Genomic DNA, 23,130 nt, shown 5'->3' with positions numbered 1-23,130 from the left:
GCAAAACAGTTTACCTGCGACGAGGCTTGTGCCGATCTTGGTCTACGTCCTTCTCTTTTGGTCGACTGGCATTGAGGACCAGCTTCCGCATCAACTTCGCTGCCTTTAGTATGGGAATTTAAGTACCGAATACTCTCATATGATAACACTTCGACGAATAAGACGTCACCAGAGGTGATATCTCCAGGATATCAAGTCCCGCAATAGATCATCGGCATTTGTGGTTTAGCCAAATTTTGATCCGTTCTCTCCTCAGCCTATCGGAATGCAGCACTGGTCTTGCAGTCATATCGCCGGCTTTTGCAAGGAATTGCAGATCTCGTTTTTGCTATCGACGGCCACCACTGATAGAGTGTGCCCTGAGCCCTTAATTGACCTACAGGGTATTGAACGGGAGGAGGCCATAGATTTGTCCGCTAATGGCCCGCGGAGTGACTGACGGGGCCAGATGATAGTTCTAGTGTTGAGAAGCGGTGATAGAGCAGCTATAGAAAACCAAGAATAAAATCGATTAAATTATATCTCACCCTGTTGATAAACATTTTTGTGCCTCTGATTGAGCGCCCCTGTGGCACTTGGTTGTCAAAGCTGCCATTTCGCTTCGACTGGACACTCACCCTCCCCATCAATTATGAGGGCATAGCCAAACGGTGTGCGGAGTGATATGGCCATTAATGTGATACCTACACCAAGCAGTATTGCAGCCAATCGTAGCTCTCGATTTTGACCCCAGATTGAATGAAACCATGGCACTTGATCAAAAGCCGTAGCAAAAAGGATCGAATGCTACAACGGATGTGGCTGAGCTTCCCCAACTGCCGGCCGACGGCAATGACTAGGAGAACACTGCATCGCAACGTTCCCACCAATGAAAAGCCATCCATCTTTACGATGGTTATCATGCACCGGACACGAGTCTCTCGTGAATGTTATATTCGTAGGTAGTCACATTATTCTCTCCTCACTAGGTTAACTGCCGTACCTCCTCACCGATAAACCGGCCTGCCTCCTCCCCTTCCTGCATACACCATTTTGTTGTTGGACATGTCTTGTAATTCTCATGCCCGCCCGTCATTCTAAGTACAATCTTGCCGAACAATACACAACGCCCCAACTCCCCGCCCGGACGTCCTCATACCAGTGATAATGAGCATCAAGAAAAAGGAAATAAAAAAGAAACAAAAGGTAGACGCTGAACTGTATTTCAGAGAGAGGGTATTGTGAATAATCAAGGCTGTTGTGCTGTGATGCCCTCTGTTGTGAGGCCATGTTAGCATATGCAGTGTTAAAGATGAAATCCGATGTTGCGCGTCGAGAGCAGAGGGATACAGAACATCAAAAAGCCACACCAGACGTACTCCTTCCGACCGTCTTGTACTTGTAGCTCATCCACTGACCGTCACTACCCATTGTGTCGAATCGACTGACAGTGCTCTGCGGGCTCTCAAAACTAGTTCCATAGCCGCTAAAGTAGAAGCCGATGATCACCACCAGATAGCTGAGCAACAGGATGCTGCCCTTGAAGTAATTGCTCTTTCCTTCGCCGTACATGTAACTGAGCAAGAAGACGCACAGGATCACCGTCACCATGTCCCACTGCGGGAAAAGCAGACTGAAGGTGAACTTGGCGACATCCTCCATGGGAACGCCGACGGGAGGATAGAGGGCTGAAAACAAGACGAGTGCCGGAATCTGCAGGAGGCAGACCTGGAGGGCGTAGGCGGAACCAATCTCCATGGACAGGGCAATGTTGCCGTTCATGGCAAACGAAATGGCGTTCAGGAACTCAGTGGTGTTGGGCACAAGGGCAAAAAGCGTGATCCCGAGGAACTTTTCGTCAATCTCAAAATTTTCCAGAACAACATCCACTGTGTCGACCAAGATCTCGGCAACAATGGCGTAGAGAACCGTGGCACCCATCAAAATGACGGAACTCTTCAGACGGCTCCAATTGGGCGCGTCATGACCGCCGTGGCCACCCGATCCCGGGCCAGACTCCCCAAGATCCTCGCCAATCGAGACTGTAGTGGGACGAGAGGCGCCCGAACGGCTTCCAGAAGCAGATCCATGACCAGTGGCCGAAACGGTAGAGGCATGATGAGACATCTGTCGGGGCCTCTGCACATTTCTCGCCGCCACTGTTGCCGCGGTGGCGGCAATCTCTGCCACCTGATGGACGAGGTTGTTATTCTCGGCATCACTGAATCCCGGGATATTCATGTTAGTCCCCAGCGTTTCCGTTCCGTAGCTGGTGGATTTGGGAGGGACGACATGCGGAGTTCCATTGGGCTTGCCTGCCGACAAGGTTGAGCTGTTGCGAGACTGCTCATCCAGCTTGGGGATATGCCCGACCTGACGCAGGGATTGACCGAGAATGCGCTTGTACAAATGGGAGTCGCGAATGTCGGCACCGCTGGCGTCGCCGACAGACATGGTGTGTGATGGCCTGGTTGTGCTATGGGCAGTGGGCTGATCCTCGTGCTTCTTCTCGTCCACGTCAGTGTTCCAGATGACGGCGGCGTGCGTGCGGAGTGTAAACCATAGGCCAATAGCGTATGACAAGAATAACATGCCCGCGGCAAGGTAGCAGTAGGGACGCACCGCCTGGAGATAGAAACGATCATTAATAGCAGGCGTCTGCGAAAAGTAACAACGGCGGCAGTCCCGAAGAACACCGCCGCCCCGGTTAGGGTGGTCAAAGTTGGTGCAGTCCTGGCAGGTCAGTTCGTGGGTTCCGTAGATTTGGTAAAACAGAGTCGGGCCAAACGCGGCGATGACGGCAAAGAGGAGCATGGTCGATGTCACGCCGGCCGATCTCGAGTTGAAGCGCTGGGTTTTGCGCTTGATGGCTCCGCAGCACATGGAAAGACCGGGGAGGAATAGGATGCCGGCAAAGATGCTGCCAACAATGCTGCCTTCTACGAGCTGAGCTTTGCCCTGGCGCAGAGCCACGCAGTAGAGAAAGACCTCGACAATGGTGGAGAAGAAGGCGTTGATGGCAGCACCAAGACCCATGGAGGACTGGGCCGAGATGGATGCGACAGCCTGGCCAATAAAGTAGGCAAGGGGAATGATGGACAGCAGGCCGGAAATGAACAAGAAGGCCGACGAGGTGAAGAAGTTGTGGACGCCCAGGGCCTGATGTAACACAAGCCAGTCCACAACGACAAAACCGACCACGGCCAAGAGGTTGATCAGAAAGATGTTCGTTCCGTCAATCGTGTATTTCCAATATTTGAGGCCGACAGCTCGATAGGTGCAGACCAGAATCGAAGACTGGAGACCAGCCGGTGCTCTGGCAGAGGCCATATCGGACTCGAAGGACAGTGCTAGTGGATGGCGGCGGAGATGCGAAAACAAGAGCATTGTGACCTTGCCCATGGGAATCCAAAACACCAAAAACCAGCAGATAGCCGACACGATGAACAGAGAGGGCGTGATCAGGAAGTAAAAGAAAAGGAAGAAGACGACACGACCGATGTTCCACTGACCACGGCCAAACAAGCGTCGCTTCATCCGTGGCAGATCAGAATTCGAACCTCGCCCACGGCCCCTCGACAAAAGGCTCTCCGTCTCGTCCGGTTCCGAATCAAGACTCCTGCGGGATCGGCCAATGATGGAGCGGTTGCTGTCCGGGCCAAAGAAGAGCCGGCCATACTCGAGGTCGCCGCTTTGCCATTGCTCATACTCGCTGATGCTCCTGCCTTCGCCCAAGTCTTCCTCCAGGTAAGCCTCCTGCTGCTCCAGACGCACAAACTTGCCAAAGGGGTAAAACAAATACCCTGCCAGACCCCATAAGACACGGCCGTACTCCCGGCCGCTGGGGGCAGCAGCAAAGCAGAAGCAGATGACGGCGCCGACAAAGGCGAACAGAGCCATCCACCAACCAAAGGCGAGGGTCCATATGATGTCGAAGAACAGTAGCCAGCTGCTAACGTGCCCACCCGGCGACGAATGCACGTCTGCCTCGGCGTTCTTTTGCACCGAACGATCCTTCTTGTACAGAGCTGGTTTCCATAGCCTGATGCCAAACGGATGGGTTTGGTTAATCGCTTGTTGGCGGTCCTTGAGGGTGAAGCTTTCGGCGTCGCTGATTTCGCCGTCATCCTCGGCCGGAGTCTCGTCCGAAACCTGCTCGTCCAAACGCTGCTCACCGTTGTCGACCCCCGGCACCGTGCTGCCTTGTTCGTGCTGTTCTTCGGGCCATTCGCTGGGGCCATCCTCGTCCCTGGAATGGACTCGCGAGAGCGACGGTGGAGCATGGGTGCGTCTCCGAACAGAGGTGGCATAGCTGTGCTGGCGCTCGACAGCATCCGCCTCGACCTCGGCGATACCGTCGTCAACCGAGTACACACCTCCTCGGTGCGGTGCCTGGGCTGTCGTCGATGTACGACGCGGCATGGCGGGTTTTCGTGGGCGTGTTCGCGGGCCTAGCAATGGCGAGCGTACGGTGACTGATGTGGTTCGACTGGACTGGCCCGGGTCTGTAAATGCGCCGCTGGCCAGGTTCGGGCTTTGCATGGTTGAGTCTGTGTATCGAGAGAAGAAAATACGAAACGAGTCAGCAACATGCTCAAATCCCCAAAGACAGCAATGGCGTGAGGGGACCCAAGACGTCAACAAAGGTGGTCACCCCAGGAATGCCAAGAACGTGGCCAGGCTGGTGGAGTTCTCAAGGGTTTCTTGACATCTGATTCTACCCACCTTCTGGCTTTCTCCGCACAGTATCCGTCGACTGGAAGCTCTCATCCATGCGATCGTCTTGACCGGTGATGGACTCGTACCGTGATGGGCGGCGGGTGTCTGTTGGGGATTGGTCGGTCGCCGAGGCGTCATCTTTCTGTGGGCTAGAATCCATGGTTATGTCTAGGTACTGCGTATCCGAGTGGTGACAAGCGAGAAAGCAAATTGTTGGAGGACGCCGCGGTCCTCGCTGATGCTGTGGTGCTGATCAATCTCGGCTCGAGGTGGCCGCTGAAAGACGGCGGACTTGGAGAGGTTGGGAAAAGGATGAGTCGACCAACGACAAGCGATTTCAGGCTTCGGTTTGCATGGCAGTTGCACAGAGCCGTCGCGGCAAGGACCTGGGACAGTCTCTGGTGAAAAGGAGCAGGCGCGACAGAATTGAAGGAAGGATGGCGGCAGAGAGGCGCAGGTCGGCACAAGACGAAACACCGGCTGCGATAGCAGACAACAGGCGGGAGATAAGGAACCTGAGGGAAGCAGCCAAAACACAAGGCAGCATGGGAGGGTGCCCTATGGCCTAACGCGCGGTTTTATTCCGTCACCTGCTTCCTGTCTATCATTATACACTACCCACCAGAGTGTAGTGAAACAGTGAAATATCACGGGAGTGCCCGCCAAACGCAGCAGCACGAGGGGTGGAACTTGAACGAAGCTGCAATCCACTGCAGCGCGCGATGTGGGCGATGTGGGCGATGTAACCTCCAGCGCTGGCCAGCGACACAGCGTGCGGCGATGCCGGGTTTGACGCCGTTTAGCGATTGGCAGCAAGTACCTCCAAATGGCAGACCACCGCCCATCAAAACCGGGATGTGCCGCAGGCTCAGCCCTGGGACCATGACCGTGCCCATGTTGCCAAAGTCTATATTTACATAGCTGTCTGTCGAACTCGCTGACTTTCCTGCTCTGGTTCTCCGCGTCTCGTTCGGCAATGATCCGAGAAACGGCTTCAAAATAGGCACGAATATAGATTGGGGATCACTGCTAATGAGAACCCCTCACACTGCTAGCAATACTTCGGCCGTCCATGCTGAGATAAGGTAAATTGTGGGAGCTCCAAATAGCCATGAATTATCATATTTTGATTTCAAAGACCTACCCACAACACGGTATCATGGACAATCCCTTGGCGGTGACATCACAGCCCCATCTCAGAGTTAGGCTTACCTAATTGAAGCTCTGGCGGGATAGCCTAGCACCGATTTCCGACAAGCAAAGAGAGCCGCAGGTCACGTGCACTGGCCTTATCTGCTTGCAGCTGTGACAAAGGCTTGGCACCAGGCGGTGGCAGCTCGGTGCCCAGGCCCGCATTGCGTCGACCTGAGCTGCCTTCGATGGCTGATTTCGCCAGTGGAGGCGGCCTGGGGCAACAGCTTCAACATTGAATTCCAACCGACGACACACGAGCCACAACGAGCTATCTTATTTCTCACGCTCTACCCAAATTGTTCCAGTCCATCTTACAGGTCCATCTCTTCTTTCAACAATCTACCAATACCCGACATTTGCTTAACCGCCACAACAACCCATCAAGTCCCGCCTCCCCGCCAACGGTATCATAAACCGCTGTCACCATGGCGCTCGACAACTACTACCACCACAAGATTGAGTCGATGCAACTCGAGATCCTCAAGGGTCAAGCCGTTCTCCGTCGTCTCGAAGCCCAGCGCAATGACTACAATTCCCGGGTACGCCTGCTCAGAGAAGAGCTTGGTCTGCTACAACAACCGGGCTCGTACGTGGGCGAGGTCGTCAAGGTGATGGGCACCAAGAAGGTTCTGGTCAAGGTGCATCCCGAGGGCAAATACGGTAGGTCTCGGTCTTGCTGCTTTTCTCCGCGAGCTACAACTGACACTTGTCGTGTGCAGTTGTTGACATTGCCGACTCGGTCGACATCACTAAACTCACACCTGGCAAGCGCGTAACCTTGCTGTCCGACTCCTACAAGCTCGAGAAGATGCTTCCTTCCTCGGTCGATCCCCTCGTATCTCTAATGATGGTCGAAAAGGTTCCCGATAGCACCTACGACATGATCGGCGGTCTCGACCAACAAATCAAGGAAATCAAGGAGGTCATCGAGCTCGGGCTCAAACATCCAGAGCTCTTTGAGTCTCTCGGCATTGCCCAACCAAAGGGTGTCCTCCTCTACGGCCCCCCTGGAACGGGAAAGACTCTTTTGGCTCGCGCGGTGGCCCATCACACAGACTGCAAGTTTATCCGTGTCTCCGGCTCTGAACTGGTTCAAAAGTACATTGGTGAGGGTTCGCGCATGGTCCGAGAGCTTTTCATCATGGCCCGTGAGCACGCTCCCTCCATCATCTTTATGGACGAAATCGACTCCATCGGCTCTTCCCGTGTCGAAGGGTCCTCGGGTGGCGACTCGGAAGTCCAGCGCACCATGTTGGAGCTCCTCAACCAGCTCGACGGTTTCGAGCCAACCAAGAACATCAAGGTGATTATGGCAACGAACCGTCTCGATATCCTAGACCCAGCCCTCCTGCGCCCGGGGCGCATCGACCGAAAGATCGAGTTCCCGCCCCCGAGCGTGGAAGCCAGAGCCGATATTCTGCGAATCCACAGCCGCAAAATGAACCTGACACGCGGGATCAACCTGACCAAGATTGCCGAGAAGATGAATGGCTGTTCGGGGGCCGAGTTGAAGGGCGTGTGTACCGAGGCGGGCATGTATGCCCTTCGCGAGAGGCGTGTGCATGTCACGCAGGAGGACTTTGAGCTGGCGACGGCCAAGATTCTGAACAAGCACGACGACAAGGAGGTGTCTTTGGCCAAGTTGTGGCGTTAATTTTCAGTCTGGCGTTGGGGGGAAACTGAAAAGAGCAGGCGCGGCTTTGCAAGATTGCATCCTGGGTTGTTTAGTGCTGCTACATGTACAATTAGAACAATTCAAGTATCCAGGTGTCACATCCACAAGGGCACGAATTCATTACTCGTCACAGTCTGGGATCCAACCTTAGTCGAAGTCTTTTTCGTCTTATTATTCCTAGTAAGCCGTAGTTCCGCCTAATATCTAGGTATTCCACGCCGCCAAAGCTAAACTGCAGAACGCCGCTACCGGGGAAGAACAGCGGCCTTCTCTAGCCTACGCTTCCAGGCAGAGCCTTGGATGGCTGTATATATATATCAACCACTTGTTGTCGACACCATTGCATCAAAAAGCCAAACTGCCACTCCTTCCTCTCGCTCGACCAAGCAGACCCCCCCCTGCGCCACCACCTTCCTCCACCCTCCAGATCCACTCCAGCACTGTCTCGTAGCACAGCACAAACTGCCTCAAGCTCTGCACCATGCTCAATCTCTGCCCTCTAAAGTCCTCTACTGTCCGGGCAATAAGATCAACGCTGTCGTCCTCCAGCCAGGCCGTGTCTATGCTCTCCCCGCCACCACTGAACCCGGGGAACCCGTTTGCTTGGGATGTGAAAGGCGACGGTGCTGCCGTTTGGCGTGGGAGAACGACAAAGCCTTCATCCATGGCCATTGTCACATCTCCCTCTGGATCCACCCTTGTGTCTCGGTCTTGCTGGAGTGCGAGACGCTTACCTCTACCGTCGTCGTCATCATCGTCCCAGCCGTCTTGGGATGTCCGTTTGTTAGAACTGCACCGGTGAACAGTCGAGGATGACGCCTGCGCGGCCACAGAGTGCTGTTGTTGCTGCTGCCGCTGCCGCTTGAGCATGTCGATTACGCTGTCCACCGTACAAAAGGCTCCTGTTCGGCCACACCCGGCCGAGCAGTGAACTAGCATGGGACGACTTTTCTCGACAGGCTCAGGCGCGTCATAGGAGGTACGCTGAACAGTGGTGCTCAGGCTGTCTGGTCGGAGTGGGGGGGACGGGTCAAAGTAGCTGCCGCTGTCATGACGAGGTTGCGCCTGTGACGTCGTCACTGTAGGGTCGTTGGGGAGGGCGGCGCGTTGCATGACATTCGCTAATTCCACCAGCGCGAGCAAATGGCTTGGTTGGGCTGGTGCACCAAAGTCAGGCCATGAAGTGTAGTGGAGATGGGTAATCTCTCGAATGGGGGCGAAGGGTTCCATTGCATGGCTTAGAGCGAACTTTCGGATCGTGACGAAAGGAGTTTCGGCCGCCTGGGTGGTGCCATATTGGGATCCCGGTGTCTTGGAGTTCGGCGTGGTTGTGGTATGGGCACGTCGACGGCCTCCTTCAGGGATGGTGGAGGCGTGGTCGTTCGACTGGGTTGGAGCAGATTCATCGTTCGCGGCGGTCGATCCGGCCCGATGCTTGTCAATATCCAACGATATCTTTTTTTCGGACAGCAGACGAAGCCGGACAGGACCGAAGTCCCTGCCTTTCCAATAGGGGTGGCACTTGAGTTGACCCCCTTCCGATTCGGCAGTCAACATGACGATGACGCGTACATCATTGTCCCAGACCACCGACCAAAAGTCCTGTGGGAAGAGTTAGACCTGGCGGCGGGACAAAGTAAATCAAAGGATCACTGGACATACCTCAAACGTCGCCGGCAGGGGTCCTTGGCTGGCGATATAACGCTTGTAACTCCGCTTGGCCTGGATGTGGCTGGCATTTACATAATCGCATGCTCCCTCTGGGCGGCCCTGAAGCTTCACACGTGCGTGTTCAAACGGCAAGATATCCTTGTACCGGTTCTTTCCACCCTGTTCAACCCCAGACAACCGCACCTGGGTCTCGGTCCGGGGACCGTGATTTTTCGAGCTCGCAAAGGCAGCATAGGCAAGCTTCATGCGGGACTGCTCTGTAAGCTCGATCCGCAGAAACTTGTCCGATACCCGCTTACCATGGTCGCTGATCTCGATGGCCTCCTGGAGCCAGCGCGGTAGCCTATTCTTATCAAGCCCTGTCGGAACCCCAACATCCATCTGGCCAACACCATCAACAAGGTCTTGGTTTTGGCGGATGTTGCTGAAAAATGGATCTATCTTGTCGTTTGTGGTCGGCAGCATGACTCCGCCAATGACAGGCGGGACATTTGTTCGTGTACCATTCGTAGCAGAACCTGCGCCACCTAGTGACAGGCTGGGTGATATCATGTTTGATGAGCGATCGACTAAGTTTGGATACGCCAAGACAAAGGCGTTAAAGCCACCGCGTAGAATGCTCGTGGTTCCCGAATAGCCCTCGTTGGTGAACTTTTTGATCATGTTCAGAGCCGAGGTCGCGTCACGCTTGTCGGCGGACGCGGCATCGTACACAACCAGATGACTCGATGTCTGCCACTTGGCGAACTTGTCCTGGTCCCGGTCTGCCTGGAAAGTCTGTTGAAGCTTCTCGAGGTTGAAGGTTGCCCTCTTCAACAGGGTGGTTGGAATACACAGGTTCAGGGCGCCCTTGATCCTCGCTTGAGCAAACTGGGGAGAAACCCTGATGTCTAGCAGCAGAAGGTCTTCCCCTTTGCTCTTATCCAGGAGTTGTTTGAGCGCCGTTGGTGGGATCATGTCAGGCTCGCCGCATCCTTGTGTTGCCTGCTGACCGTCATGTGTCTGTTGGCTGAAAGTAGGCGAGGGCGTCTCAATTTTGCGGCCGGGTCGACCGCTTGCTTCGGAGATGGATGAGTTGAGTTTCTCCCACTCCTGGCTCGGCGGCTTTGCAAGACCCAGGAAAAAAGGAGGATTTTTGAATCCCTTGATCCCAAGCCTCGACTCTGTCGAGAGGTGGGGCGCACCTTGATAACTGTCCTTTTCCACGGCTGGCTGGCAGGGGTTGTCCCCCGGCCCCCAGCTGCCGGACTCTGTTGGTAGTGATGGCCGCGGCAGCGGGTTTTCTGGCAAATTACATCCATGGGTTTGTGATCGTGGTGGGCGAGGCCGTTGTTGGGCAGAAGGGGTTGATACTGTCGGAGCGAACGGGCCTCCACTTGTGATGTTGAAGTGTGTGGCGGAGAGGCTAAACCCAGAGCGCCCCTTGTTTGCGTCAATCTGTCGCCTGAAGGCCTCAAACTCTGGGTTGGCATCTAGCGGCAAGTGTTTTGGTATGGCAGCGGCAAAGGACTTGACCGAGGACGTTGGGGTGCTCCAGTTCTCGTGCGGCAGAAGCGCCGATTCTCGTGGGTCGGCACCAGAGTCCACGGCGAGACCAAAGTAATTTGGGCTCGGAGTACGAGCGTCCATAGCACTCCCTCGACCTGTACCGGGTGATGACTTGGGGGGATACTGTTGACCAACAGAATGGGGCGGGCGAGGCGAAGATAATGGGGTGCCGGTGCCCTTGTTGGAAAAGAAAGACTGGGAGTTGGTGCGGGAGTGACCTGGTGCTTGTGTCGTCGACAAACCAGTCGTCGTCTTCATCGTGTAATACGCGGCCCGGTCGCTGGCTCTTGGTTCTGGAGGCATTGTATGATTTGTTCTGTGGCAGAACGTCGTGCGAGGATGTTGAGTGGTGGATGGTGATGATGTGTTGGTCCTCCAGGGAATTGCCAGTGACGCATTCCTGCTAGATGTACCAAAAAAAGAATCCTCAGCCTTGAAGCTTCATAACACGGCCGCCATCATGTGCAGTGACTTATTTTATGATCCGAACTTTAAAACCGTAGCACGTCCCGAAGATCTGGCCGGGCCTTAGGCGATAGCCTCCGCAACCTAACTGAGGCTGCTGGGCTGGGGTACGTTAGGCTCACGATGTTCGCGAAGGACGGACGACAAGCACCTGCTGAAGAGGTGGGGTTGGCGATGAAACGCCTGTATTGTTCCTGGATCCAGGTACGTGAAACGGACTGAGGTGGCTTATCCAGGATAGTTAAGAAGCAGCCGTGGTTGTTTTGGTGGTTGCAAGTGTGGGGTTCTGCCGAGTCGGGATGGCCTCTGGGCTGTCAATTCGTCAATCCTGGGCCGATTGAGAACAGTGCAACAGAAAGAAGAAGGGAAAGGAAACGAAAATTGGTTCGACGGATTTCTGTCCCGGGCTGGGCAAGGTGAAGGGGTCCTCGGCCAGTGGGCAACCTAGTGTGGACTAAAGGGGCGCATACGAGGGGGTGAGAGAAATGCGGTGAAATGGCTGCGGTGTCTGAAATGCAGACGAATGCACGCTTGATGTCAGGATGGGCAGGGATGTGGCTTTTTCAACGATGGGATGAGACTGATCAGCGGGCCCGAATTGGCAACTGGAAGCTCCTGACGTAGAGAAAGTCTTGAACAGTGATCTGAACCGTGGAGCTGAAGCATGTAGTGTACACTTCGTACAGTTGCGCAGGGCAAACCCAAACATTCAGACTTTAAACTTACACACAGGTTATGTTCGATGACGATGGGATACCAGAGGTGGCTGAAGGCGTCGTCGGGACGAAAGTCGTTGTTGGGTGGTGGGCAAGAAGGTGCTTCTAGAACGCGACGGGGGGCAGGCGTGGTGTCTTGTGGATGGATGTTGAGGGGATGTTGATGCGTGTGGACGACTGTGGCGGTTCGTGGTGCTGTTCAACTTGTTGGCCGTGAGCGTGGGCACTGGGGGTTCCTGGCGCGGCGGCGTGCAGGCTAAGAACGGTGTGGAGCCCTTCTTTGCGTCACTTTCAGCGCTGTCGTCATAGCCTGGTGGTGGTGGGTCCAAACGTTGTCCCGGGACTTGGGGTTCCGTTTGGTGAGGAGACCCGGGGACGGGTCAAGAACAATGCCGAACACCTTACCTGCAAGGCAGAAAAAAAAAGAAAAAAAAGAGAGATGATTGAAAACAATGGAGCGCACTCAGTTCCTAACTTGCAAAATGGACATCATGAAATTCAGTTCATAGGGTTCGGGCTTTGGTGACGGTTTGGAATGAAACTGGGAAGCTGAAGTCGGGGTATGGGTATGTGGACTTCCACGTTGCACGCTACGTACATGAATCGCAACCAGACCCAACGTCATAGGTAAAGTCCACCAGTTGGCGAAGTATCTCATCTTGAGCGGTGGGGCTATTTTCTTTCTCTTGCCTTCTGTTTTTCTTCCACCCCTTTTCGGTATGTTGTACAGTACCATGAGTATCAACTATATCTGTCTTGCGGTGTCTGTACCGCTTGATTTGCTGTCTAACGATGGCCGACGGATATGGCAAGCAACAAAGACATCTTCAAAAGTCGACTATCGCAAGGGCGGAGGGGTTGATGACAGGGTGAACGGTGACGGAGGAGCAGTGAATGCACAAATGGCGCCATGTTTCCTCTTGGACGGGACCCTTTTTGCGGCTTCTGCAGCAGGACAGGCCCACCAAAGGCAGCTTGGCTGCCAATATCTGCCATGCTGTGTCCTTGATCTGCCATGCAAGCCCGGGTTCTAGACCCGAGAAGACCGTCTGATGCCGCCTGCATTCCTGCCTTGTGCAGTCCGTCCCGGGCACATCACTCCGCCGTCACCAGGCGTGCCAGGAAATCCAGCTCATCGGTTAGCCCCGCCGTTTTGTCACCAGGCGCGCCAGGCTTTCTTCATCGGTTTCAGGGTCCCACACCTCCCGGGAATGCCTCGTGTAAATACATACATACACATCCAAGCCTGTCAAGTTCATTTCTTTCGGCATTGCTGTGTAAGATTTCCGGTTGCACCAGCAGTTCCCACGTTGGGAGGTTGAGCCCGGCTCCCCGGGTCCCTGGAGAAAAGCCACATCGGTTCGGAATGTCAGATCCGACATCTGATCTTCCATACAAGTCTCCGATCTGTCTGCCGGCACCTGAACCGAATTGCATGTGTAGCTGTACAGAATAATGTGACGATGAATGCCGTCGGGAGGGGGTCGTCTGTTATGTTTGTCGGTGCAGAGCCGCACCAAGAACACAAAATGCCATTAAACTCTATGTTTGTCCCACACAACGCCATGCCATGCATCATGGTACAGAGGTATACGCGCCAACACCGCAGCTTAATACAAAACCCAACCAATGTACAGATTCCCTCTAGATCACAACACTACAGGCCTCTCGGAAGGCCTCACAGTCGTATATGGAGATCCAAGCAATCAATCTCCCATTCTCTCCTCCCTAGCAAACTCCTTAGCCACTCAAGCCCCAATCCCGTCCATTCCACCTTCGTCTGAGCGATCTTGTCCGCTGCCGCCGTGGCAAGAGCACCGGCAGTCGTATTCAGCACGTCAGTAACGACATGTGTCGTCGAGCTTGGGCTCGCGGTAGCATCTGTCGTCGCGTTCCAGCCCGTGATGGTGGGCAGGTAAATGTAGCTTGCAGCCAGCCTTGGCTGGAACCAGTTGCTCGCAAAGTCAAAGAAGCAATGGTCAGACCAGTTGCACGACGTCAGGAAGAGTATGAAGAGCAGAATCGAGCAATAGACGCATGGGCGGTTGAGAAAGTAGGTGCAGAGGAAGAAGAGAAAGATGAAGACGGGCGATGCGCTGGTTGGTATAAAAAGGAGGGGCAGCCAACTGTTGATCGAGGCATTGTCAGCGCGTGGTTCTGTCGCTCTCCAGGAATTGGAGGCACGGTTGCAGAAAAGAGTCATCGCTTACCTGCGCAAACAAAACATGGTGATTGATTACCGAAGCGATGGGCACCGGTTGTTGCTGGCGTCGGGTCTGGGGAGAAGCAGGCAGAGGTTCCCGTCGTTGCGACAAAGTTTGGCGATGAAGAATACGATAATGGACAATGTTGTCGTTGAGGAATTCGGCCGACACTGTTAATCCCAAGTCACCGAGTTGAACTACCGCGTTACCTATCGCGAGGAGGAATTGCGGCGAACAATGACATGGTGGAGCTTTTCGGTCCCGGGCGACGCAACGTGAGGCAATCAGCGTCTTTGCCTCCCGCATTTTTGGAGATGCCGGGCTTGGCAAGGCTGCTTAAGTAATCACCGCCATCACGATTCAAGAGGCGCGGCTTGGCACTCCCAAGGTACTGTTGCAAAGACTGCATCCAATGTCAGAAAAAGCCTACCATAGTTGGACGACTACCCGGAACTCACACTACATATGAGGGCACTGCTGTGATGACAGATATTGGCAATTTCAAACTTCAAGTTGGATATCAAACACCAGTGGTGATTAGGCCATAGGACGCCCTGCTTTTTTTCTCTTGCAGCACAGTCGGGGCTGCTCATTGGGCAGGCTGGGTGACACCACCTCCTACACGGTCCAGGTGCCCCGCGTGCGACACGTGTAGCTACAGCACGGGCCACACACCTGCTCCCCAGCCTCTGCGACCCAGCAATATTTTTCGACACATTTTGGGCAACCTACGACGTCTCCCCAATCCCGTCGAGAATATCTCCTTCGTACCAATTCTGCAGCACTGCACCTGCTGCTGCTTGTCTCCTCTTTTTACCCTACCACCCCTCCCCCTCCTCTTCCCCTTTGTCCCTCCGCTACCGCTGCCCCGTCGCGACCTGTCGGACCTCGCTCGGGCGCTTGGACACTTTCGTCCGTCCTTCGATTTCGCTTTGGCGTTTGTGTTCTGTTCGTTCACCATCTGCCGTCGTCAGGGGGCCGTCATCGCAGCAACAGCAGTTGTTGACGACTACTATCTGTAGTCCAGCTATCTGAGCGACACCACTCTTCCGCATCCTGACGTAACTTGAGCCCGGCTTCGATAACCAAGGCCCCCCACCGCCGCGCCTTCTCGCCATGTCCAATTACGGGTTGCCTGGCGGCGGCAACGGTGCGCCTGATACCGATGCATCAAACAACTTCGAGTCGCTTCTCGCCCAGCTCCGACGGCAGTCCTCTCCTAGTCCCGGCCCATCATCCGGCCCTGGACCCGAACAATTCTCCCAATTTGGTACCTACAGTCAGGGCGCAGCTGGTCAGTCGTTTTACGGCCATCATTCCAATACCGACTCCCCCAACCTGCCGGGAGGCCATGCTCCCATTGATTCGCCTGCCTTCCTGCCCGAAGCTCCCACACCACCCGTCGGCTTTGGCGGCTCTCAGTTCCCCCCCGGCCTTATGAATCCCATCGGAGCAGGCCGTCATATTGGCGGTGGTGGTGCTGGCGGGGGCGGGGACGAGCGGACAGCACATTTGTTGAACCTCCTCAAGTTCAACAGCAGCGGTGGTCAAGGTGGTCCGCAAAGCATGCAGCAACCGGCTGCGGCTCGGGAGCCACCCATCAACTATGCTCCTGCGCACGTAGCGCCTCAGGTTATCCATGCCCCGGCCCCAGCTGCTGCCGACCCTACTGGCCTCCTTGCGGCCCTGATGAAGGGTCGTCTCGACGCCGAGTCCACCAAGCCCGAAGCCGCTTCGACATCGTCGTGGAATCAGTCGGCCCCGCCCGCTGCGGGCACGCAGCAGTATCTTCTCAATCTGCTGAATCGGCCCAAGCCCAGCCAACATGATGCCGACACTCAAGAACCAAGCCTTTTGACCCCTCCCCCCGCCGAGGATGAGAGCTCCCATGGGGGTCGGTCTGCCGAGCCGACACTCGTCGGCACACTGGCTTCGCGTTCCGAGTTCGAGTTCGATCATAAAAACGTCGAGTCTCCACACTCGCTTCATTCCCACCAGTCACACCAGGCGCATCCGTCGCATCAGACAGGTCATCAATCCGGTACCGCTGGGAATTATTCCAACCCTTTCGATGACCTTTCTAGCTCCTCTCCGGTACATCGCACCCCCAAGTCTTCCACCACTCCGGGAGCTTCGAGCACCACCGGGACTAGTCATCCAGTCCCTACTAGTTCGGCCCCCGCTCCTGCTTCAGCTGCCGGACCCATCCCCGGGACTATTCAGATTCTGAAGAAACCTGAACAAGGGCTCCCTCGTCATCAGCAAAGACCCTTCAACGACCGCGGCTTGGCCAACAGCCCCGAGAGCGCCAGGCGTCAGCTGGAATATGCTCCGTCGCCTCTCTCCCATACCAGCGCCGCTGAGAAGTCAGACCATGTAGACGTCACGTCTGTTGCCAACAGCGCCTCTGCTGCTCGGCCATCGGAGGTCAAGGAAAGTGTGTCGGATGCCGTCAACGGTCTGGCCGAGCAAGTTGACCGGGAAGCTCGGGAGGCTGTCGCTCGTGCTCAGCAAGAACAAGCCCAGGCTGGAACCGCCCAGGACTTTGACCATTTGCTGAATAACGCCACCGAGGAGGAGTTTGCTCACTCTACCCAGAGCGGACCCCGGTCTCAGAACCAAGAGTTTGCCCATGATGATGGTCGAGGAGCTATCGAGTCGACCCTCACGAGCGAACTCGCTAAGGACCTGTCTGATAACGTGGAGGATGGTTCTCATGCTGCCCAACAGCCTGTAGCCGACAGCTGGGAGAGCGCCGAGGCGGACGAGATTGTTGTGATTGAAGAGACCGCAGCTCCGGTCAAGGTGTACAACTTTCCCATGAAACCCTGGATCACCATCAATCTTCAAGAGACTGATGAGCCCCGGCCAGTGTTCCGTGAAGAAGCCATCCTTGACATTGCGCGGCTTAAGAAGGACTTTGATCAGATTGATCGCAACCTCGTGTCCGCCTCCGAGACCTACATGGCCTATGGCATGTCCAAAGCTGGCGGCCTTCGCGTGATCCGGCAAGAAGACGGCAAAGACGCCAAACTCTTCACCGACACAAAGGATCGCATCTTCAACGTTGCCATCTCCACCTCGCCCTCGACTGAGCATCCCAAGGAAGCCATCATTGGTACAGGCGTCAGTGGGACCGTTTACTGGGTCCAGCTCAAGAATGGAGAGCGTGATCATTTGGAAGATGCTCATCCTGAACAGTACGGCTTTGCTTTGCCCCCCATCTCGTCGCAAGAGGGTGGCGACATACCTGGTGGCGTCCTCAAGACCCGCGCCCGCACCTCGTCCATGCATCCGGACTTTTTTGCCGTTGGCCGTGGAAAGTCCATCAACATCATCTGGCCCTCGTTCATCTTTGAAAACAACTTGTTCAAGAATGCCCACGACCGCGTGGTCGACACTGAAAAGCTTCTGAAGCAGTGCTCGCTCAAGATCAACACAGGCAAGGCTGGAAAGGACTTTACGTTCAGCCAGGATGACACTGTAGTTGTCTCGCTGGATAAGAGCGGGCGGGTCAAGTTCTGGGACGTCCGGGACCTTACGGCTGTTAAGGAAGGCTCAGAGCGTTCGAATCCCATTCCGGCACAAACCACGCTCGAGATCAAGGAACCGCTCCTCACCCTGACGACCACTCCGGAGGGTGAAAAGGCCTGGCCTACCTCTGTGTTGCTGTTGGATAAGTACCGACCGTACCAGAAGCGTGTTGCCCTGCGCTACATGGTTGTGGGCATGAAGCAGAACCACACCCTCCAGCTGTGGGACCTCGCTCTCGGCAAGCCGGTGCAGGAGTTCAACTTCCCGCACAACAAGGAGTCAGACGCCGTCTGTAGCGTCATGTACCACGCCCCGTCCAGCATGATTGTGGTCGGCCACCCAACGCGAAACTCCATCTACTTTCTTCATCTTTCGGCGCCTAAGTACACGCTCAAAAACCTGTCGCAAGTGGACTACATTCAGCGCCTCGTGGCCCAAGACTCGTCGATTCCTCAGCCAGAGTCTACTGCCGTCATTAGTGGTATCCGGGAGTATTCTTTTGCCAACAAGGGCGTGCTTCGCAGCCTGACCATGCTGGAGAACCCTGCTGCTACTGCCGACGGCGATGAGCCTACACTGTTTGAGCTCTATGCCATGCATTCCAAGGGCGTGACCTGCTTGTTTGTCAAGCAGGCCGAACTCGGCTGGACCAAGGACAATAAGGTTATTCTCTTGGCCGATGCCGTCGAGACAGGCCTGGTCACCATTTCCAAGCTTGTTGCGCCTCCTCCTCTCCAGCCCGCGGAAGCCTCTGCTCAAAGCAGCAACATCTTGAACGACACCGCCACCGCTTCCCAGATTCGCATCGTCTCGCGTAATGCCAAGGAAGCACTGCAGAAGATGCCGTCTTCTCAGGGTGAGGAGAAGAAGGGGGCCGGCGTGTCGACGCCGCCCAAGTTTGAGCGAAAGGAGGAGAACGACACGCCAGCGCCGCAGCCTGAAAGGAACGAAAAGAAGGGAAGAAAGAAGAAGGCAGCTCAGCAGGCTCAAGCGCAGGCTGCTGCTGCTGCTGCGGCTGCTACAGGTGCGGCGGATCGCGACTACCCTGCTCCCAACGGCGCTGCCGAGCTCAACAGAGCTACCTTGCAAAAACTGGGAAAGGCTTCCCGTGGCAACAACGGCGACCAATCCTCCCTGCCCCCTTCGATCCCTCCTGCCGAGCCATCCTCAACGGCAGCCGCCATTTCCTCCGAGCACCTCGAATCCGTCGTCAACAAGATGGAATCCCGCATCGTCGCCAACATTTCTAGCCGCTTCGACACCGTCTTCAGCGACATTCTCAAGCAGATGCAGGAGATTCAGAAGAGGCGTGACGCCGAGTTTGCCAATAGCCAGTCTCATTTGTTACAGATGGTGTCTGATGTCCTCAACGATAATACCGAGTCTGTGCTCCGTGCTTTGATCATTGAACAGATTGACAAGAACGTCATACCCTCCATTTGCGGCTCTGTCGACCGTTCCGTTGCCGAACAGTTGAGCAGCCAGACCAGCTCCCAGGTCAATGCCGTCCAACAGGAGTTGAAGAGAGCTCTGCCCATCTCGGTCAACCAGGCGCTGCAGCAGACAGACTTGATCAAGATCATCTCCGACAAGGTCTCGTACAACGTCAATGCTCGGATCGATCAGCAAGTTGAGATCCAAATCACCAAAGCCTTCAACACGCTTGCTCCCCAGCTGGCCAAAGCCACAGCGCAGAGTCTTCATCAGCGCATCGTCGAGGATGTTCACGGGCACATTCACGAGGCCTTCGAGAGGCTCGAGAAACGCCGCCGCGACGAAGATGCCAAGCTTGATCGCCTGATTGCCCAGACCAAGGAGCTCTCCACCGCCGTTGCATCACTAGCAGCAGTTCAGTCTCAGGTATCCAAGGATTTCGGGACTTTGAGAGAACAGGTCCATCAGTCAAGTCAACAAAGCACCCCCATCAAGCAGGAATTAAACAGCCGTGGTCACCGTGATAGCTCGGACTTCTTCAGTCAAACTGCTTCGGATTACGGGTCACAGCATTTCCAGCACACGCAGCATCAACACCAGCTGCCTGTGTCACATGCCCGCACCCATCCGCAGGCACCTCAACCCATAACACAGCGTCCACAGCAGCCTCATCAGCAGGCGCTCCAGCACCAGTTCAACAGTCCCAGCCAACAGTTGTACTCCCCCTCGGGCCGTGACGAGGAGCGTGAGGCCGCCGAGCTTAACAAGCTTCTCGAGACCATCCACAATATGCTGCAGAACGATAATATCGATGCTGCCATGCTCAAGTGGCTCCACAGCGGTGACAAGGCCGAGGTGGTCTTCCAGCACATTATTTCTCGGCAGTCTCCGGGCATGCTGCGAAATCTAGCCCCTCTTCTGCTGCTTTCGATCGGTGCCAACCTTGTCAACGAATTCCACAGCAACACTCCCAAGCTCACGGAAAAGATTGACTTGCTCGAGTTTTTGCTGGCCGCTTTCGAGTCCAAGCTCGGCTCAATGGTATGTACTTCGTCTTTGACCGCGTCTGCTCTTGAGCATAGAGCCACGGCTAACCAGGTTGTTGTAGGATGAGCAAACCCGCGAGGTGACACCTAGAATCATGTCGCTTATGCGGATCAAGTTCCAGTCGCTGCAGTCAGAGCTCATGGCCGTCAGTCCCCAGAGCCCCCAGCTGAACACGCTCGAGTCTATGGTCAAAATTGCCTCCCAAATTGTGGAACTGATGAAGCATGGCGCTGTTGCCGGGCCTGTGCCGAGCCACATCCAAGGGCACTACAATAACTCTGCTTACTGAATGCTGGTCTCGGGTGCCTCGCAGAGGGCCAATTTGGTGCAGAATCTTCTCAACAGTTCTGTGTCGGCGTTGCCTGGTCAAGGGTCGCTGACTGATACTTGTGCTCTTCTGCCGTTGTCTTTTCGTTGTATAAGGTTTCTCATGTTGCGCATATCTTAGCCTGCTTGACCTGATCCACCCGGACACGGTGTCTTTTATTCCCCACCACATTGAAACTTTGTGGTTTTTTTATAGCTTCATGTTTTGACTTGGGTCGGGTACGGGAAGCGGATTGATATGGATGGTCTTATAAGGTTTAGGTATTCGTGGGTAGCATTATCACGCAGCGGAATGTCTATTATTGTAACTCGTGGCGAAGGAGCCGGTCACTTGAGAGCCACATCTGCTTTTGGATGGTGTGTGAAATATGATCAACCAACGGTTGGTGTGGAGATGAAGCTATCGAGAAGCTGCATCGTTTGTGTAGCACGAACCCAGCCGCGGCAGGCAGTTACAGGGGAAGACCAGTGAATCAATGGAGCCAAGATGTCGCCATGGGGTCTTGTGCTGCGGGGGTGATGTGTTGTTGGTGATTAGTGTGTGAGTTGATACAGAACGAGATGATGGACGGAGTGGCGGCTTCTGATAAAATGCGGGTCCTCCTCTTTTTCTTTTTTTTTTTTCCTTGTGTTCCGGCAGTATTACCGCTATCTTTGGTTGTTTTGACAGTGTAGAGATGGGTGGTGGCAGTCTCACCTACTTCAAAAGCCTCGCAGGCTTGGCAGCAGCAGCAACGACCACTGCGGCGATGGCCCCAGCCGGAGCAGCAGCGGATTTCTTCAAGATGCCTCTCTGCGGCCGCAGTTTCCGGCTCGAGGAAGCGAACATTGATGACATGCAAAAGGCGATGGGCAACGGAACCGTGACAGCCGTGCAGCTCGTCGAGTGTTATGCGCAAAGAGTACTGCAGACTGACGATTACATCAAGTGAGTCTCACTGCCTGCCTCTTCCGGATGATGGAGAAGTTGACGGCTGCCGTACCTAGCTCGTTACTCGAATTCAACCCGGATGCTCTGGACATTGCAGCCAATCTTGACCGGGAGAGGAGGGCGGGAAAGGTCCGTGGGCCGATGCATGGGATTCCGTTTACCGTCAAGGAGAACATCGGAACCAAGGATAAGATGGAGACCACGGCCGGATCCTGGGCGCTTCTGGGCTCCCGAGTGCCGAGAGACGCATTTGTGGTCAAGAAGCTGAGGGAAGCAGGAGGCGTGCTGCTGGGCAAGGCGACGCTCAGCGAGTGGGCGGATATGAGATCGAACAATTACAGCGAAGGCTACAGCGCACGGGGTGGACAGGCCCGGTCTCCCTACAACTTCACCGTCAACCCCGGCGGAAGCAGCAGTGGGAGCGCGATTGGGGTGGCAGCTAACGCGGTGGCAGTGTCTTTGGGAACGGAAACCGATGGCTCTGTCATCAATCCTGCCATGAGGAATTCGGTTGTCGGCTTCAAGCCCACCGTGGGACTGACTTCGAGAGCTGGAGTTGTTCCCGAGACGGAGCATCAAGACACGGTGGGCACATTTGGGCGCTCCGTGCGAGACGCCGTCTACACGCTTGACGCCATCTACGGGAAGGACCAACGAGACAACTACACACTTGCGCAGCAAAGTCCCAGGGGTGGTTACACGCAGTTTCTGACCAACAAGAGAGCTTTGAGGGGCGCGGCATTCGGACTGCCCTGGCAGTGTTTCTGGCGGCACGCTGACCCAGAGCAGCTGAGGCAGTTAACTGCGCTGCTCGATTTGATCAAGGAGGCGGGTGCCACCATCATCAACGGGACCGAGATCACAGACTACGGGACCATTGTCAGTCCGGATTGGTGGGACTGGGACTGGGGTACGAGAAGAGGCTATCCGAACGAAAGCGAGTACACTGTTGTTGCTGTTGACTTTTATAACAACATCAATACATACCTCTCCGAATTGGATAACACTGACATCAGGTCACTCGAAGATATTGTGTGAGTAATTTCCTTTTATTGCCAGCGGTGGCCATGGTTCACAAGGGCTGACATGGATGCTCAGACAATACAATTACGACAACGATGGCACTGAAGGAGGAAACCCGTGGCCATTGGGAAATCCCGCCTTCTACTCTGGCCAGGATGGTTTCCTGGCTTCATTGGCGACCAAGGGCATCCAAGATGAGACATACTGGCAGGCTCTCGAATTCACACAGACAAAGACTCGCAAAGGCATAGACGATGCTCTGAACTACAAAGGCAAGAAGCTCAATGGTTTGTTGGTCCCACCCGCTGTTGGCCAGAGCTATCAGATTTCTGCTCAAGCTGGATATCCCATCATCACTCTGCCTGCCGGGATTCATTCGGCCTCGGGAATGCCGTTCGGACTGGCCATTCTGCAGACGGCATGGGCTGAATCAGAGTTGGTCAAGTTTGGATCGGCCATTGAGGATTTGCAAAAGACCACGGCCGGGAACCAGTATAAACGGTCTTTTCCTACTTGGGAGGGCTACAAGAAGAAGCCGATCCCATTGTTAAATATCTACGAGGGATCGGATTGAGTTGAATTTATATACTCGCTTGTCTACCTACTCTGAGATGGTGACCGAATTGCTGGAAACATCGCCAAGCCGCTTGAGAACTTGGCTTC

General features: G+C 55.0%; 6 protein-coding genes across 6 annotated transcripts; 3 read left to right on the top strand and 3 right to left on the bottom strand.

Moving 5' to 3' along the window:
- Nucleotides 1–392: 392 nt before the first annotated feature.
- QC761_611450 (uncharacterized protein) lies at nucleotides 393–5,838 on the bottom strand. Its single transcript, XM_062881550.1, has 2 exons — nucleotides 4,705–5,838; nucleotides 393–4,529 (listed from the first exon to the last, which is right to left on the bottom strand). The coding sequence occupies exons 1-2, from the start codon at nucleotides 4,856–4,858 to the stop codon at nucleotides 1,336–1,338; spliced, it is 3,348 nt and encodes a 1,115-aa protein (XP_062729000.1). The 5' UTR covers nucleotides 4,859–5,838; the 3' UTR covers nucleotides 393–1,335.
- Nucleotides 5,628–7,787, top strand: LET1 (26S protease regulatory subunit 8). Its single transcript, XM_062881549.1, has 2 exons — nucleotides 5,628–6,552; nucleotides 6,612–7,787. Exons 1-2 carry the CDS (start codon nucleotides 6,318–6,320, stop codon nucleotides 7,544–7,546), a joined length of 1,170 nt encoding a protein of 389 aa, XP_062728999.1. The 5' UTR covers nucleotides 5,628–6,317; the 3' UTR covers nucleotides 7,547–7,787.
- Nucleotides 7,728–12,427, bottom strand: Ptp2 (phosphotyrosine-specific ptp2-like protein). The gene is made up of 4 exons (XM_062881548.1): nucleotides 12,373–12,427; nucleotides 11,978–12,245; nucleotides 9,230–11,562; nucleotides 7,728–9,169 (listed from the first exon to the last, which is right to left on the bottom strand). The coding sequence occupies exons 3-4, from the start codon at nucleotides 11,087–11,089 to the stop codon at nucleotides 7,913–7,915; spliced, it is 3,117 nt and encodes a 1,038-aa protein (XP_062728998.1). The 5' UTR covers nucleotides 11,090–11,562; nucleotides 11,978–12,245; nucleotides 12,373–12,427; the 3' UTR covers nucleotides 7,728–7,912.
- Nucleotides 12,415–20,475, top strand: QC761_611410 (uncharacterized protein; the record flags this gene model as incomplete). The annotated part of the gene is made up of 2 exons (XM_062881546.1): nucleotides 12,415–20,180; nucleotides 20,248–20,475. The coding sequence occupies exons 1-2, from the start codon at nucleotides 15,288–15,290 to the stop codon at nucleotides 20,473–20,475; spliced, it is 5,121 nt and encodes a 1,706-aa protein (XP_062728996.1). The 5' UTR covers nucleotides 12,415–15,287.
- QC761_611420 (uncharacterized protein) lies at nucleotides 13,507–14,605 on the bottom strand. Its single transcript, XM_062881547.1, has 2 exons — nucleotides 14,178–14,605; nucleotides 13,507–14,093 (listed from the first exon to the last, which is right to left on the bottom strand). The coding sequence occupies exons 1-2, from the start codon at nucleotides 14,192–14,194 to the stop codon at nucleotides 13,646–13,648; spliced, it is 465 nt and encodes a 154-aa protein (XP_062728997.1). The 5' UTR covers nucleotides 14,195–14,605; the 3' UTR covers nucleotides 13,507–13,645.
- Nucleotides 20,476–21,190: 715 nt separating the features above from the next.
- QC761_611400 (uncharacterized protein) lies at nucleotides 21,191–23,041 on the top strand (the record flags this gene model as incomplete). The annotated part of the gene is given in 3 exon segments (XM_062881545.1): nucleotides 21,191–21,441; nucleotides 21,447–22,478; nucleotides 22,543–23,041. Coding segments are annotated over 3 exon segments (1,782 nt in total).
- Between the last annotated feature and the right edge of the window lie 89 nt (nucleotides 23,042–23,130).

This window comes from Podospora bellae-mahoneyi, chromosome 6 (genome assembly GCF_035222275.1).
Source record: "Podospora bellae-mahoneyi strain CBS 112042 chromosome 6, whole genome shotgun sequence".
In the NCBI taxonomy this organism is placed as follows: domain Eukaryota; kingdom Fungi; phylum Ascomycota; class Sordariomycetes; order Sordariales; family Podosporaceae; genus Podospora; species Podospora bellae-mahoneyi.
Note: the sequence above shows the minus strand (reverse complement) of the source record. Positions and strands in the feature narration are given on the sequence as shown.

Bases quoted from the DNA above. Each gene is read 5' to 3' on its own strand.
- QC761_611450 (XM_062881550.1), bottom strand. From the start codon at position 4,858: ATGGATTCTAGCCCACAGAAAGATGACGCCTCGGCGACCGACCAATCC. The intron at 4,530-4,704 runs GTGGGTAGAATC...CTCGATACACAG, and splicing joins TGTGCGGAGAAAGCCAGAAG to ACTCAACCATGCAAAGCCCG.
- LET1 (XM_062881549.1), top strand. From the start codon at position 6,318: ATGGCGCTCGACAACTACTACCACCACAAGATTGAGTCGATGCAACTC. The intron at 6,553-6,611 runs GTAGGTCTCGGT...TGTCGTGTGCAG, and splicing joins GCATCCCGAGGGCAAATACG to TTGTTGACATTGCCGACTCG.
- Ptp2 (XM_062881548.1), bottom strand. From the start codon at position 11,089: ATGCCTCCAGAACCAAGAGCCAGCGACCGGGCCGCGTATTACACGATG. The intron at 9,170-9,229 runs GTATGTCCAGTG...CTCTTCCCACAG, and splicing joins CCCTGCCGGCGACGTTTGAG to GACTTTTGGTCGGTGGTCTG.